The 13,402-nt window shown below is 44.7% G+C and overlaps 2 protein-coding genes across 4 annotated transcripts; both read left to right on the top strand.

The window, feature by feature from the left end:
• LOC8063391 (DNA-directed RNA polymerase I subunit RPA12) lies at positions 1,511–3,857 on the top strand. Its single transcript, XM_002466539.2, has 5 exons — positions 1,511–1,735; positions 1,817–1,857; positions 3,270–3,326; positions 3,413–3,469; positions 3,556–3,857. The coding sequence occupies exons 1-5, from the start codon at positions 1,618–1,620 to the stop codon at positions 3,628–3,630; spliced, it is 348 nt and encodes a 115-aa protein (XP_002466584.1). The 5' UTR covers positions 1,511–1,617; the 3' UTR covers positions 3,631–3,857.
• LOC8063389 lies at positions 7,220–11,924 on the top strand. 3 transcript variants are annotated; one of them, XM_021450256.1, is made up of 5 exons: positions 7,220–9,194; positions 9,440–9,635; positions 9,746–9,857; positions 9,988–10,311; positions 10,401–11,924. In XM_021450256.1, exon 1 carries the CDS (start codon positions 7,314–7,316, stop codon positions 8,610–8,612), a length of 1,299 nt encoding a protein of 432 aa, XP_021305931.1. In that variant the 5' UTR covers positions 7,220–7,313; the 3' UTR covers positions 8,613–9,194; positions 9,440–9,635; positions 9,746–9,857; positions 9,988–10,311; positions 10,401–11,924. The 3 variants fall into 3 exon arrangements, with proteins under 3 accessions (XP_021305931.1, XP_021305928.1, XP_021305925.1); XM_021450253.1 differs by having other exon boundaries at positions 7,220–9,228; XM_021450250.1 differs by having other exon boundaries at positions 7,220–9,635.

Genomic DNA, 13,402 nt, shown 5'->3' with positions numbered 1-13,402 from the left:
ACATGTACTCAAGTTTAACATATTTCAAATCAACTATTTCCTTTGTTTTCAAACTATTTTGGTTTTTCCAAATCCATTGCTTTTAATATGTACTGCCTTTCAGTTCAAATTGTAAAACATTTTAATCATTTCTAAACATATTGTTTTCGCTATGTATTTAAATATATACTATGTCTAAATACATAATACAAATAATCTTATACTTTTATAAAGTAAAACTCCACTAGCATTTTTTTCTTGGCATGCAGGGTATCCACCTTAGCAGCCCATTATCACTTGCAATTTAAGTTCACTAGCACGAACAATTATGATATTTGTGTCAACGAGACACATCATCCACTAATATATATTTAGTTGTCCACACTATCCACTAATATTAGTTTATAATCTCTTTCCTAAGAACTATATAAATACTTAAATTTTTATTTTAAATTAGTAGTTTCCCGCAGCAATGCATGAGGTGTTCTTCTAGTATATATGTATGAAAAAAAACCAAAATAACTTACATAATAACTTGTAAGAGCAACTCCAGCCCACCTCCTAAACAAGTCCCTATTTTAAATCTAGGGATTTGATCTAAAAAAATCAACTCCAACCCACCTCTTACCCGGGCTCCCATTTTCTATATCCTCCTAAATTATAGTTTCAGCCCCTCACATCAAGACCCCCCCCCCTATCCAGTGGGTCTCATCCACTTTCCTCTCCCCACCTATAAATCAAGACAAGAATTACAAATGGTGGAGTTGATGTAGAATTTGTCAATGACAGGTGGGTCCCATATAAAATTAAGACTTTGGTCTGTTTTTTATTGGAGTTGGGTTAGGAGCATTGGAAACGAGACGAGGAGTGTGAGAAACTGAGAAAGGAATATATCTAGTCTCAATTTGTAGTAGGCTGTAGCTACCGTTGTTTTTTCCTCTTAACTTTTCTTGTCTCCTTTCGCTTTTGGTAACAAACGCATATACAGGGTAAAAGAGGTGCCTCAATAAGCGGAAAACGCAAAGCTTTTCTTTCACACTTCGCTCCTTCAAATAGAACTTGAAATCTGGTACAGCCGCCGTACAGGTAATGTGTAGTAATGAACCATGCCCCAAAATCCGGACGGTAGAAGTTTATTGCAATCAGTTTAAGGTATAAAGTGTTGTCGAACAAAGAAGGAGAAAAAAAAACTAGCGTTAGCTGGCTAGAGACCATTGTTCAAGGACACGAAGTTCACAACAATGGTAAACAAAGCTATGGTAGTCGGAGAAAACGGAATGTTCTTATGCTAAAAGTAATACTACTACGTACTATTATTCCATACGCATTGTTATTCTTCCCCGTCGAGCTGCCAGTGCCACTTATCACTAGTTGCTTTTGTGAGAGCTTAGTTTAATTCATCACTGCCAGGCCACCCATAAACTACTCCTAGTCTTAGCGTAGAGATGCATGATATCACGAGGCACTTCCAAGTTAGGCAGGCCCATTGGGCCAAGATCGGGCCCACGAAAAACCCTATACGAGGCCACACAGCATGAGGCGGCGCTTGGCTTCGTGCGCGGGGAGGGAGCGTTTTCCAGCAAGCGGCGGCGGCGGCGGCGCGGTAGCGGGAACTGGGCGGCCGAGCAACCGATTGCCATGGCGTTCTGGCAGGCGCGCGATTTTCTCTTCTGCGGCGTATGCGGCACCCTCCTCACCTTCGACTCCGTCCACTCCGCCTCCTGCCCTCTATGCGGCTTCAAGCGCGGTGCCAAAGGTCCCTTTTCTCCTGTGCCAGTTCGTTGATGTGTGCGATTAAGCGATAATAATGACTAATATTTTCCCCCCCGGTTCGCAGAGATGGAAGGGAAACAAATACAGTACACCATGACCGCCGAGGTAAACTCACGGCTCCCTTTCCTGACTCCTGAGGCTATTCCCATCCCCTTATGTAAGCTAGACGAAAATGCATAGCCTAGAAGAACTTTTCTATCAAAATTTTCCCCATCCTGAACCTATGCCATTGCCAACCATACTGCTGAGGCCATTCGCTCTAGGTCTAGGGAATTTCTGGGAGGATAACACGCGACATAGGAAGATGGGCATGTTTCTGACATTATGGAAATTGCCGTGATTGGTGAGTTCTAGTGTAAATATATCTTGTTTAGCACAGTAACAGTTGAGAGCAACTCCAACAGTTTTGCAAATAGGTTTGACATTCTTATTTTTTTGTCAAAACTCTCAAAATCTACTGTTGGCAATTGGGCTTGGCATTTATAGCAAGTTGGCAAATTCTCCTCCTTTCTTGTCATTTATGCACACCTGGAATAGGCTTGGCATTCTGCATGCGCGCACTTTTATAGCAAGCTGACAACATGATGCTTCTTCGTTGATCTCCAGAACCAGTAGAATTTTTTTTGCCAAGTCAAAATTACCAAACACTTGGAGATGCCCTTTTTATTCCCTCCTCATATCGTTTTAGGAGTTGGCAAATAATAACATTTGCCCAACAAAATTTGCAAAACTATTGGAGTTGCTCTAAACACTGATGGCTTTTTAGGCTAGTGCATACGGACCATATGCTATATTGGACAAGGAATTTTATGGGATGTGTTACCAAGGAATTCTATGGGATGTGTTATCGGACTAAGCTTTTGCAGCATGCCGTAGTTGCTAAATGGAAATTTTAATTGCTGGACTTGAGGTGCTTTTTGGTTCAATGCTGGGAACAGTAATGGGAATGTAATCGACAGTGCTAGCTTTTACAGTGGAACTGAAAGCATCATTTGTTGGTTGGCTTTGGGAATGTTTTCATTTCCATTAGTGTTTTGATGGGAGCAATGAGAACTGCAATGATCAACATTAGGGTTTTGAAAATATGGCTAGGGTTTTGGAGAAAAGGTTGCTAGAGAGGGAGAGGGAGGGGACGGGGGATCGACACTCAGCAATACTCACCGGTGTGGATGCAGCAAGGCAGTTGGGGTCGCCGGGCATGGGTGCTGGTGGTGAGTGCAAGCAGAGAGGGGTCACGGAAGTGGAAAGTAGTTGCGTCTGTGCGGCTTAATTAGATAACAAAGGGAGGTGTATGGTAAAAATGTTTCATAGGACCATATAGGATCCCTTGTTATCGTTTCCAGCCCAAACCAACGTGATGTGTAGCAGTGTGAACCATTACAGGTGCAAATACGCTGAGCCAAACAGATCCTCATATCCTGTATGTGTTCAAGCAGAAACTAATTGTCAGATATACTGAAATAGACTGTTTCAATCATCAATGTGCTTCTTGTTTTTTACCGTGTGCTTTTTTGCAGGACATTCGAAGAGGGTTAAAGACACTGACGGAGGAAATTGTTGTGCAAAGACCAAAGGTAAGTAGTTTGTCCTTAAAATGTATTGCTAGTCGAATAATTTCTGTTATTCTGGGATATTCACAAAATCTGGTTTTTGCAAATAGACAAATAAAACCTGTAAATTTTGCGACCATCCAGAAGCCGAATACTACAGCTTGCAGGTTAGCAACCAATCCTTCAGCATTGGATGGCCAATCCTTCCTGGTTTTATGTATTCAATTATTGCTCCTGACACTGGAAATTGCAGATGCGTTCAGCAGATGAGGGAGAGACGATATTCTACACATGTACAAAATGTGAAAAAAATTTCAAAGACGACTGAGGGACTTTTCTACCACTTTTACGGATATGGTGTTGGTGCTAAAGAAATTTCCAGCGTTGACCTGACAAATGATGTTAAACTAGTAGTTGAAATCTACTCCTTGACATTGCTACATGGATGCGCAGATCCATGCGTTGTGCCAAACTTCTTTTGATGGACCTGTTTCGTATTTTATTCGAGTGGCTTCAAACTTTCCAATCGCTATTGATCTGAGCTGCATTTTCGAACCGGTTCGTCGTCATTGGCGTTATTTGTCGGAGCCTCTCTCTGTGGTAAACTTGTTCTTCAGTATTCTAATTTCTAAACAAGAACAGCAATATCTAAGCTCGAGCTAGCTGGGTTAAATGTCTAATCCGTATTTGACGGGGTGTCCATTCGAGTTCTTATATGTTCTTGTATGACATGACAGTGCTCTTGGCGATGTTAAAAGAACTATCTAGTCTACACGGCTACAAGAGTTCGAGTTCTGCGAGTTTAAGAAAGGTAGTGCGAGGAACAGGGTCGATCGTTTTCATCGACGACTATGGTTGCATGCGATATGACACGGACAAACCGTTGTGGTTCCAACTAGCTCCGCATACAACTACAGTGTATATAGACTAACTAGCAGGTGCCCCTTGCTTTCGCACGGGGCAGTAAGCGGGTTTTTTTAACCCGTTATGTTTGAAACCCGTAAATATTTACGGGTGTAACTGTTTTTACCGTGTGTTTGGTTGGAGAGCGGGGCGAGTCGGGTTGGAGCGAACCCATTTCCGTGGCTGTTTGGTTGGAGGATAGGAGGGTTGGGTTGACTCCAGGGTGGAATATTCCTCTTAGATGCGGGTTGGACCCGTCCGTCAAAATCTGACGGACGGAGCCGCTCCAACCGGGTTGGCTCCCACCAAACACTGAATTCCTTCATCCAAACACTGAATGGAGCCGCTCTGTCCCCAATCCTTCAACCAAACACTAAAACGGGTCGGCTCCGTCTCCAAAAGCAGAAGTGCAACCAAACACTGGATGAGTTGACTCCATCCCCAAAAATTGGGTTGGATCCAACTCAACCCACTCAACCCCAACCAAACACACGGTTAGACGGGTTTATTGTTTCTTATTGGGTAGTACTATGTCTTAATGAGTTGTACTGTTCCTTAATAGATTTGTACTGTTCTGTTAATGGGTTTACTGTTCCTTAACAGACTTTTACTGTTCTTTAACGGGTTTACTGTTAGCAGAACAATGTTCTGTGAGTGGGAACTGTCCATGAACAGTGATATGTGAGAGAGGGCTCCTTGTCTAGCTTTAGGAGTATAGTATAGATTAATCCATATAAGCAGCTTTTGTGTCACTAAATAATATGTTTTCATAATGTTTCAGCCAATAACTAGTCCATATAAGAGTCTCATATGAGATAAAAAGATTATTTCTCTTTATAAGCCTACGCAAAACCGAGAAAAAGAGGAAGGAGTAAGAAAAAGTAATATTTTTATTCTTTATGGGTAATCCATTGTTTCCCTTTTAAAGATTGGTATCACAATGTTCTAGCTATATGATAACAAATATTTTAATCCTATGAACTACCTTATTGCACACATATTTGGAATTTTTTTATTTTAGTCCTTTTTTAAACAATTTTCAAATTTGACACTGAATTTTTCTTTTTTTTAAAAAAAAAAACTAACCCTTTTAAACGCGCCATGACCTATGGCGCAACACTTTAACCCTGCCGCATCATGCATGCCGACACGACAGAGACGACACGTGGCAGCAACTTGCATGTCAGCAAATAACGTGGCGGACGCTGCCGCACCTCAGCCCATGGCGCATCAATCATGGACACGGCCCATGATCTCCCGGCATGGCCACGTCAGCAGCTCGATCGGGTCAATCGGGCTACGTCAGCACTCTGCCACGCCATCATGCATGGCGCGATAGTGTTAAAGTGTTGTGCCATGTATGGTGGCGCAGTCAAAGGGGTTAGTTTTAAAAAATATTTTTTCCATATCAAATATGAAAATAGTTTTAAAAAGGGATAGAAATAAAAAAAATAGTTGCTCTAACATCTGTACACCGCCGTTGGACTGTTACAGCCAGGAACTCATACATGACTGATCGGCGTTGGCCATCGAATTCTGAATTTCAAAAAACGCCGCTAGCGTTTGATATCTTATAATGTCGATCAATTAATATTCTTCTTAATGTCCCTTAATCTGTTGGGACCCTGGACACATTTAGCAAAATGCTATATTCCACGGCCATCAAAATGTTCCGAGCAGTTCTGGCTGCGCTAAATCCAGCAGGCTAGCATCTTCAACTTCAAGAGTACCCTATATTACTTCCCCATTTATGTTTTTTTAGGGAAAAAGAAAAAAAGCATCTCTAAGAGTACCTCATATCTCTTCCTCATCTATTGGCAATTAGCAATAGGTCAACATCAACCTTTGTCACGCATATCGCTCTTCCCCGTGCTTTCTTCTAAAGGTGGAAGGACATGAGAAAGAATAAAGAGGAGGAATAGGTTCCTGAAGTAAATGTATCAGAGAAAAATATAAAAGTGGTTATGATAATTTAGAAATAATATAAAAATTTTGATGTAAAATTATCTTCTAGTTTAGGAGTGGATTATTGAAAACTCTCGAAGATGGCCTTTTGTTTCTCCCGATTCCTTTTTTAGGATTTTCAAACTTACATGATTTGGGGAGGAAAAAAATATGATACTCTTGGAGATGCTCTTAATGAACCATTGTCAACTATCCGAACCCTTAAAGCATCTACAACAGTCCCCTAATACCACCTCTCATTCTCATACATGGACTTATTGTTTTTATAAAAATATTTATCAAAAATTGATATATGTATATTTTTATGAAAGTATTTTTTGAGATAAATCTATTTATATGGTTTTTATATTTCCAAACTCAATATTTGACTCAAATTTTATGCAAAATAATTTTTCTTTACAGATATGGAGGGCACTATTTTATCTTACTAGAGATGCTCTTATTTTCTTATCCAAACATATCCCAAACAAGATATACAAACTATAGAGGCCTTGTTTAGATGCAAAAAAATTTAGGATTAGGACACTGTAGCATTTTCGTTTGTATTTGACAGACATTGTCTAATTATGGACTAATAACTAGGCTTAAAAGATTCGTCTCGCGATTTACAGTTAAACTGTGTAATTAGTATTTTTTATCTATATTTAATGCTCCATACATGTGCTGTAAGATTCGATGTGACGGAGAATCTTGTAAACTTTTGGGTTTTTGAATGCATCTAAGGCCTTGTTTAGTTTTCAAAAATTTTTGGTTCATGGCACTATAGCACTTTCGTTTGTTTGTGACAAATATTGTTCAATTATAGATTAACTAGGCTCAAAAGATTCATCTCACGATTTATATAATTAGTTTTTATTTTTGACTATATTTAATGTTTTATGTACGTACCGCAAGATTCAATGTGACGGAAAATCTTAAAAAAAATTTAGTTTTTGAAGTGAACTAAACAAGGCCTAAACAAGAAAAACTGCTAGAGATGCTCGTTTCCCTACCCAAAGTCCAAACAAGGGATACAAGCTATCCTATTCCTACCCCTTATTTCCCTATCCCACCGTCTATTTTCCACAGTCCAAACTCCAAACGCCACCTCATTCCGCAGCCGAGGAGAGATCTCATCTCGGCTTCTCCGCCCCCGTCGCCGCCATGCCTCCCTCCCCATCCTCCGCCGGCGCGGGCGCCGCCTCGCCTTCCGGTTCCGCGTCCGCCTCAGCCTCCGATCCGACCCCGTCTTGGTGGGAGTCCGTCTCGCAGGCGCGGTCCCGCATCCTGGCGCTCTCCTCCATCCTGCCCGCCGCGGTCTCCCACGACGTGGCGGCGCTGGCCGACGCCGACCGCCCGGCGCGCGCGCTCCTCCGCTCGCCCGCGGCCTACGCGGGGCTCTCCGACGCGCTCAGGGCGGGCGGCGGCGCCGACGACCCCGCCTGCCACTGGCTCTACGACACGCTCCTCTCCGCCGACCCGGACCTCCGCCTCGCCGCGCTCGCGTTCCTGCCCCTGCTGGCGGCGCTCTACCTCCGCCGCCTCCCACCCGAGCTCCCGTCCTCGCTCTCCGGCTTCGAGGCCGTCCTCCTCGCTGTGTACTCCTCCGAGGCCAAGAATCGCCAGGGGAAGCCGATCCTCGTCCAGGTGCCCGACCTCTCCGTCCCATCCCTGTACCACACGCCGGCGTCCAGTCCCAGCTCCAAGTCCCCTCGCCGGTCGCAGCCCCCGCCGATTCCCCCTCCACAGTCGACTCCCGTGGTGGGAGTGCTCTCGCCGCCTCTGGAGCCCCAGGCCGCGGTGAAATCGACGAAGCGCGCCGGAATTATTGGAGTCGCATTTGAGGCCTACTACTCCAAGATTTCGCAGATGCCTGCTGCGTCGAAGGTGGATGCCTGCAATGCTGCGGCTGCGTGGGCAGGGCAGTACTGCAAATGCCGTTTTGAGCTTGATGAGAACGATCTGGAAGAAGAGGAGGGTGACTCTTTGGGGTCTGTCTCGCCAATGTCCTCAGAGGCTGAGAATGGGAAGGAACTGGAGGACGAATTGGCCAGGATGCGAATCAATGGAGACAGCAGTGGCCGGAATTGCAGTGAAGATGACAAGGAGGCGAGGGTGCCACTTCCCTGGGAGCTGCTCCAGCCAGTGATGAGGGTTCTTGGGCACTGCTTGCTTGCGCCACTGAACCCAGCCGAGGTGCGTGATGCCGCGGCAGAAGCAGTGAGGGTCGTCTATGCCCGTGCATGCCATGACCTTGTGGCACAAGCAATCTTAGCAGCCCGAAGCTTGATTGAGCTTGACAAGAGTGCACGAAAGGCTGCCAAGGCAGCAGCTTCTGCGGCTTCGGGGCAAATTGTTGCAGTTGGCACTGCCGGAAGCAATGCATCAAGCTCTAGGCCAAGTTCAAAGCCAAATACACCAAGCAAGCAGCGGAAGCCTGACACACTGCTCGTGTCCAAATGAAGTCAAATGCGCTACCTCCAGTAAGAGTGTTTGCGTATGGTAAAGAGTTTCTTCCTGATGAGTGTTGTGTGTGTGCCACATGAATATTGGTAAAAGTTCAGTAGACCTTGCAATATGTAAAATGTTATTATTGCCGCAAGACAGATGGCTAAGGTTGTTTCCAACTTGGTGTTGTATGTTGAATTGCTTATGTTACTTTTTGCATATAGTTCATGAATCAACATATAATTTGTGTTTTTGGTGGTTCGGCGAGGAGCAAGCCTTTATATATTTGCCATAGTTATTATTGGTTTTGCTGTAATGTTTATCTGAATATCTTGCAGCAGTGTGCGCTAGTAATTCTGTATGAAGGTGCTTTATTGTACTTCAAATTTGTCGGTTCCATGTACAAACAACAGCTAATATATGGATTTATACTCTTATTTATTCCAGCGAAATTTCATTGTTCAGTTTGATATGAGCACAAAGTTTTTACTGCACCATTGGGAGGTGTGTTGCCAATAGGCTCCGTTGGAGGAACATCTGGCAACGAGGATGAACGGTGCAGATAAGGAGGACGCCAAATCATTTTTGATTTGGGAAGTATGTCAATTGTTGTTCTTTAAATGAAACCAATGTGAGCAGGAGCAATATTGCACATTTGGAACGGATTATGTGACTATTTTAGCCATGCATGTTATACTTGTTCTTTTTTCCCCATTTACTTTAGTAGTTTAGTTAGACATTGATTTAATCCTTCTAAGAAAAGTTATTGATATTATAATGAAGATTCCTCAAGTGATTCCAATCAGAGGCAAAGTATCAAAATGAACTATTTTTCCTTATAGTTTAGGGGAAATCCTGAAGAAAGCTCAATGCCTCATTGACTAGAACGGTGCCGAGCAACCTCCGGATAGTGCAGTGGCAGGTGTGCAGGAAGAAGCAGAACAAGCTGGAGTTCCTCATGACGTGGTGGGATCTGCAGCTCGGTGTCTCTGTCAACCAGTTCCTGTCCATCTTTGCCTCGAAGAACTCTGACTTCAGGTACTCTTGTTCTGCCGCTGACTAGTTCCAGGCCGGGTGCCCGGCATTCGGCCGCTTGCTGCTGTGGGAAGCTAACCTTACTGTACCTCTTGGTCCTCTTGACCGTGCAGAAACTGAGCATTCGCGTTCTTGTTCATCCATGGTGCCAGCGAGGAGCTGAGCTCGCTGCAGGTGGTGGAAGCGCACACGATCCCGCAGCACTTCTCTAAGATGAAAACGAAAGTAGGACTCGCCCCTACTGCAATTGTTTCTTCTAGGGGTTCTGACAACTCGGTGCTCAAATCTCTTGATGCGAACCGACCGCTCAGGCCTACTTACCCTTTGATTGTTAATTCTTTTTTCAACTTGGCAGGATAGGGGCCTAATTCCACAAAGGAGAACAATAAAACCCAGATGCTGATGGCTACATTAGCGATCCTTACTTGTCCATAACTGTGGCTAGGGACTCGCTGAGGCAACGAGAAGAGGCCAAGAAGAAGCAGGCCGAGCTTACAGAATTGGAGAAGGAGGCCAGTGGGCTGAAGCAGAAGAACAAAGAGGAGCGGGTGGCCATCCAGGGCTTGGAGGCCCTCCTAATCAAGAGGAGGTGCTGAGTTGAAAAGTGCCGTTGATTGGAAGAGGCTCAGTCCGACTACAAGGCAGTGCTGGAGAAGATGATCAGAGATGCCATGCACCAGTAAGCATGATTGCTTAATTGAAAGAGCATTAGCACGTGCTATTCAGAAGTTTAGTGATGCTAATTATCTGTGAATATTTGAAATTCAGGTCCGTTGTGTACAAGGAACAACTTAGGCTGAACCAAGCTGCAACCAGCACTCTCATGACCAGATTGGAGGCCCAAAGAGCAATGTGTGACTCATCTGAAACTGAGCTCCATAAGAAGTACCAACGGAGATGATTTGGAGAGGCAGATAAAGCCAGAAAGGAAGAGGTATCATGTTGATGATGGATTGCTCGAGGAGAGGCACAGTGAGAGTGTGAAGTATCTTTCAGCAAGAAGATTGAGGAGTATCCCTCTCAAGCAGGAACTGAGGGTTTTCCTGGAGGAAGATCAGAGGAATTCAGACGCATACCATTCCCTAGGGGAAGAAGAAATTGGAGAAGGAACTTCAACTCGTTCTCCAGCATTCGGCAATGCCAGAAATGAACCACTGAAGGTGATAAACTCCCCGAGGAGATCTCCTTCATAGAACAGAACACTGTAAATACTGAGAGGCAGAACACTGGTGTGGGAGAAGCTAGAAGAGTTGGCCATCAAAGAACGACAACATAGCAGGAGACGGGAAAGAAGAGAGACCATGAGATCTAGAGGTACTGGTACACCTATAAGATCAAGAGATGACAAGGCTAAAACGACCCTGCAGAAGTGCTACGAGTCTAAAACTGAGAAATATCATGCCAGTGAGACAGTTTCAGTACCGAGGACCTCATCACTTCCAAGTCCACCCTATAGAGCAATGGGCATGTATGGAACTTCCAGGTATGGTACAGATCAGTCAATGCTAGTTCAAAAGAGTGAAGCACATCACCACTGAGGTTTTACCAGACCGGAAGATGATGAAAACATGAACCATGTTGTCAAAGAAAATGTGGATAAGTGGCTCCATATGCTCATGGATAACTAACAGGAAGATCATGCTGTATACCATTCTTCAGATGAACATGATAATGACGAGGAGAACGCTTCAGATGAGCAGCAAATGCAAAGCAGAATTGACAAAGAGAGCTACAGGAATGTTCTGATGAGATCGTTGAGGTCGAGGACGAGATTGTTTCTGACCAGGGAGCTGAAAGAGGCAGGAATAGCTTTGGAATTAAAGAGAGAGAGAGGAAAAGAAGATTTGGTTCCCTAGGTCTGGGTTTCCGGTCACTGCCATCATCACCCTCTAAGATCCTGGGAATGAAGAGGTGCGGGATGCATGGGCAGGAAGCCTAAGGTGGCTGGCGACGATGACTGCAGATATGGCTATGAGGATTCAGTGTCCACAAGCAGCAGCAAGTTCCTCAGCAGATGCAAGCAGGCAATCAAGAAAGCAGTACAAATAGGTCATTGCACCATACATGTGAAAACCTACTACTTATTCTTCTTTCAGTGTGTTCAAAATCGATGCCATTTGTTATAGTCTCGGTAACTGAATAAGTGAGTCAGCAAAGCTTGCAGACTTCTGTCTGACGCTTTGCCTGTTAGTTGTGTGATATTTTTTATGATCACCCTGATGTGATCAGATTAGTGTGTACAACAATTTTTTATTGGTTTCTTTGTTAGAAAAGATGAAAACTATTCCTGTTCCCGAGCTGTAGAAGTCTGAGATTAACAGCCATTGATCACCGTCCTTCAAGTACAACATCCCCATCTCATGACGTTGACTTGCGCCAATTTGCGTTCGGCGTCGCCGTGGCGGTGCTGCTCTTATTCGCCTTTGGCGGCGTCCGGCGTTCACCCTCGCAACATCGGCGCCCATGCCACTGCCGAACCAGAACGCGCTCCACTTGAAGAAGCCGCCGCCGCCACAGCTGCCGCGTCGCCGCCTCTCCGAGCTTAGCTTGTCCAGCTGGGCCTGCAGCGCGTTGCACTGCACCTGCAAACGTAGAGTGCGTATGTTTCAGTGTCAGTGTAGCCGATCTGAGCACTGAATCAAACATCGTGCGGACTCGGAAGCTCAAGACGACAACGAAGAAGAACCTGGAGGATGGAGCCTGGCGACGTCCTCGCGGAGGCGGCGCACCTCCTGGTGCTGCGCGAGCGCGAGGACCTCGCGCTTGGAGGGGCAGGCAGCGGCCGGGGAGCTCAAGCGCCGGGTTGGGGCTGCGCTGGCTGCTGAAGGAGTTGCTCAGCTCGGCGAGGCGGTTGAGCTTGCCGTGCTACGAGAAGAGAGCGCACCGGCATGCGCTCGTTCTGGATGGCGTGCGCCGCGGCTTCCGCCGTGAGCTCGCGCGCGTCGATCAGCCGGCACAGCGCCTTCCGCTCCCGGCTCCTCTTTCGCGGTGTTCGGATGCGCCTGTCGGAAATGGAGCCATGCCAAGGAATAAGGATCAGTGTCCATTTGTTTGAAGCATGTCACAGCACTTTTGGATTATCTTAATGCAATCTTAGAGAGTGTTTTGGTTCAACAGGGTGTCATGTGAGTACTACATGGTGATATCTCTAGTCATGTTTTTAGTTTCGTAAATAAACAAGAACAGTTATATTTAACATGTAGTGTAGCACATTTGTAACTATAGCACTTAGTGTCCAATTATGGACTAATTACGCTTAAAAAATCATTTTGCAAATTAATCTCTAGTCATGTTTTTAGTTTCGTAAATAATCTATATTTAATACTTTATGTATGTGTCAAGCATTCGATGTGATAGGAAGTAAGTTCAACAGTGCGAACCAAACAAGGCCTTAATTCTAGCAAATACAAATCATCAATGTGCATAGCCAGTGTATCATCGATTTGACATGCGAATTTTCACCCTTGACTTAACACCGTTTAAGTGCTAGAACCTGACAGAAGGCCATAGAAGAAACATAATTTTGAGTAAGTTCAAAAAAATCAGACCATACAAGAAAGATACATTTTTTTCAGGACCACACAAGTAAATGTCTCAGCTTCCTTTTGATGGAACCTGTTCTGTACTTCTATTAGAGTGTGCACATGTCTGCTAAAAGCTTTCCAATCGCTATTGACCTGAGCAGCTGAGCTGCATTTTCAAACCGGTTCGTCGTCGTCGGAGCCTGTATCTGTGTTAAGCTTGTTGGTTCTTCAGTATTCTAATTTCTA

The sequence above is a fragment of the Sorghum bicolor genome, chromosome 1 (assembly GCF_000003195.3).
Source record: "Sorghum bicolor cultivar BTx623 chromosome 1, Sorghum_bicolor_NCBIv3, whole genome shotgun sequence".
Classification (NCBI taxonomy): domain Eukaryota; kingdom Viridiplantae; phylum Streptophyta; class Magnoliopsida; order Poales; family Poaceae; genus Sorghum; species Sorghum bicolor.
The sequence above is the reverse complement of the archived record's forward strand: the minus strand, read 5'-3'. Positions and strand labels throughout refer to the sequence as shown.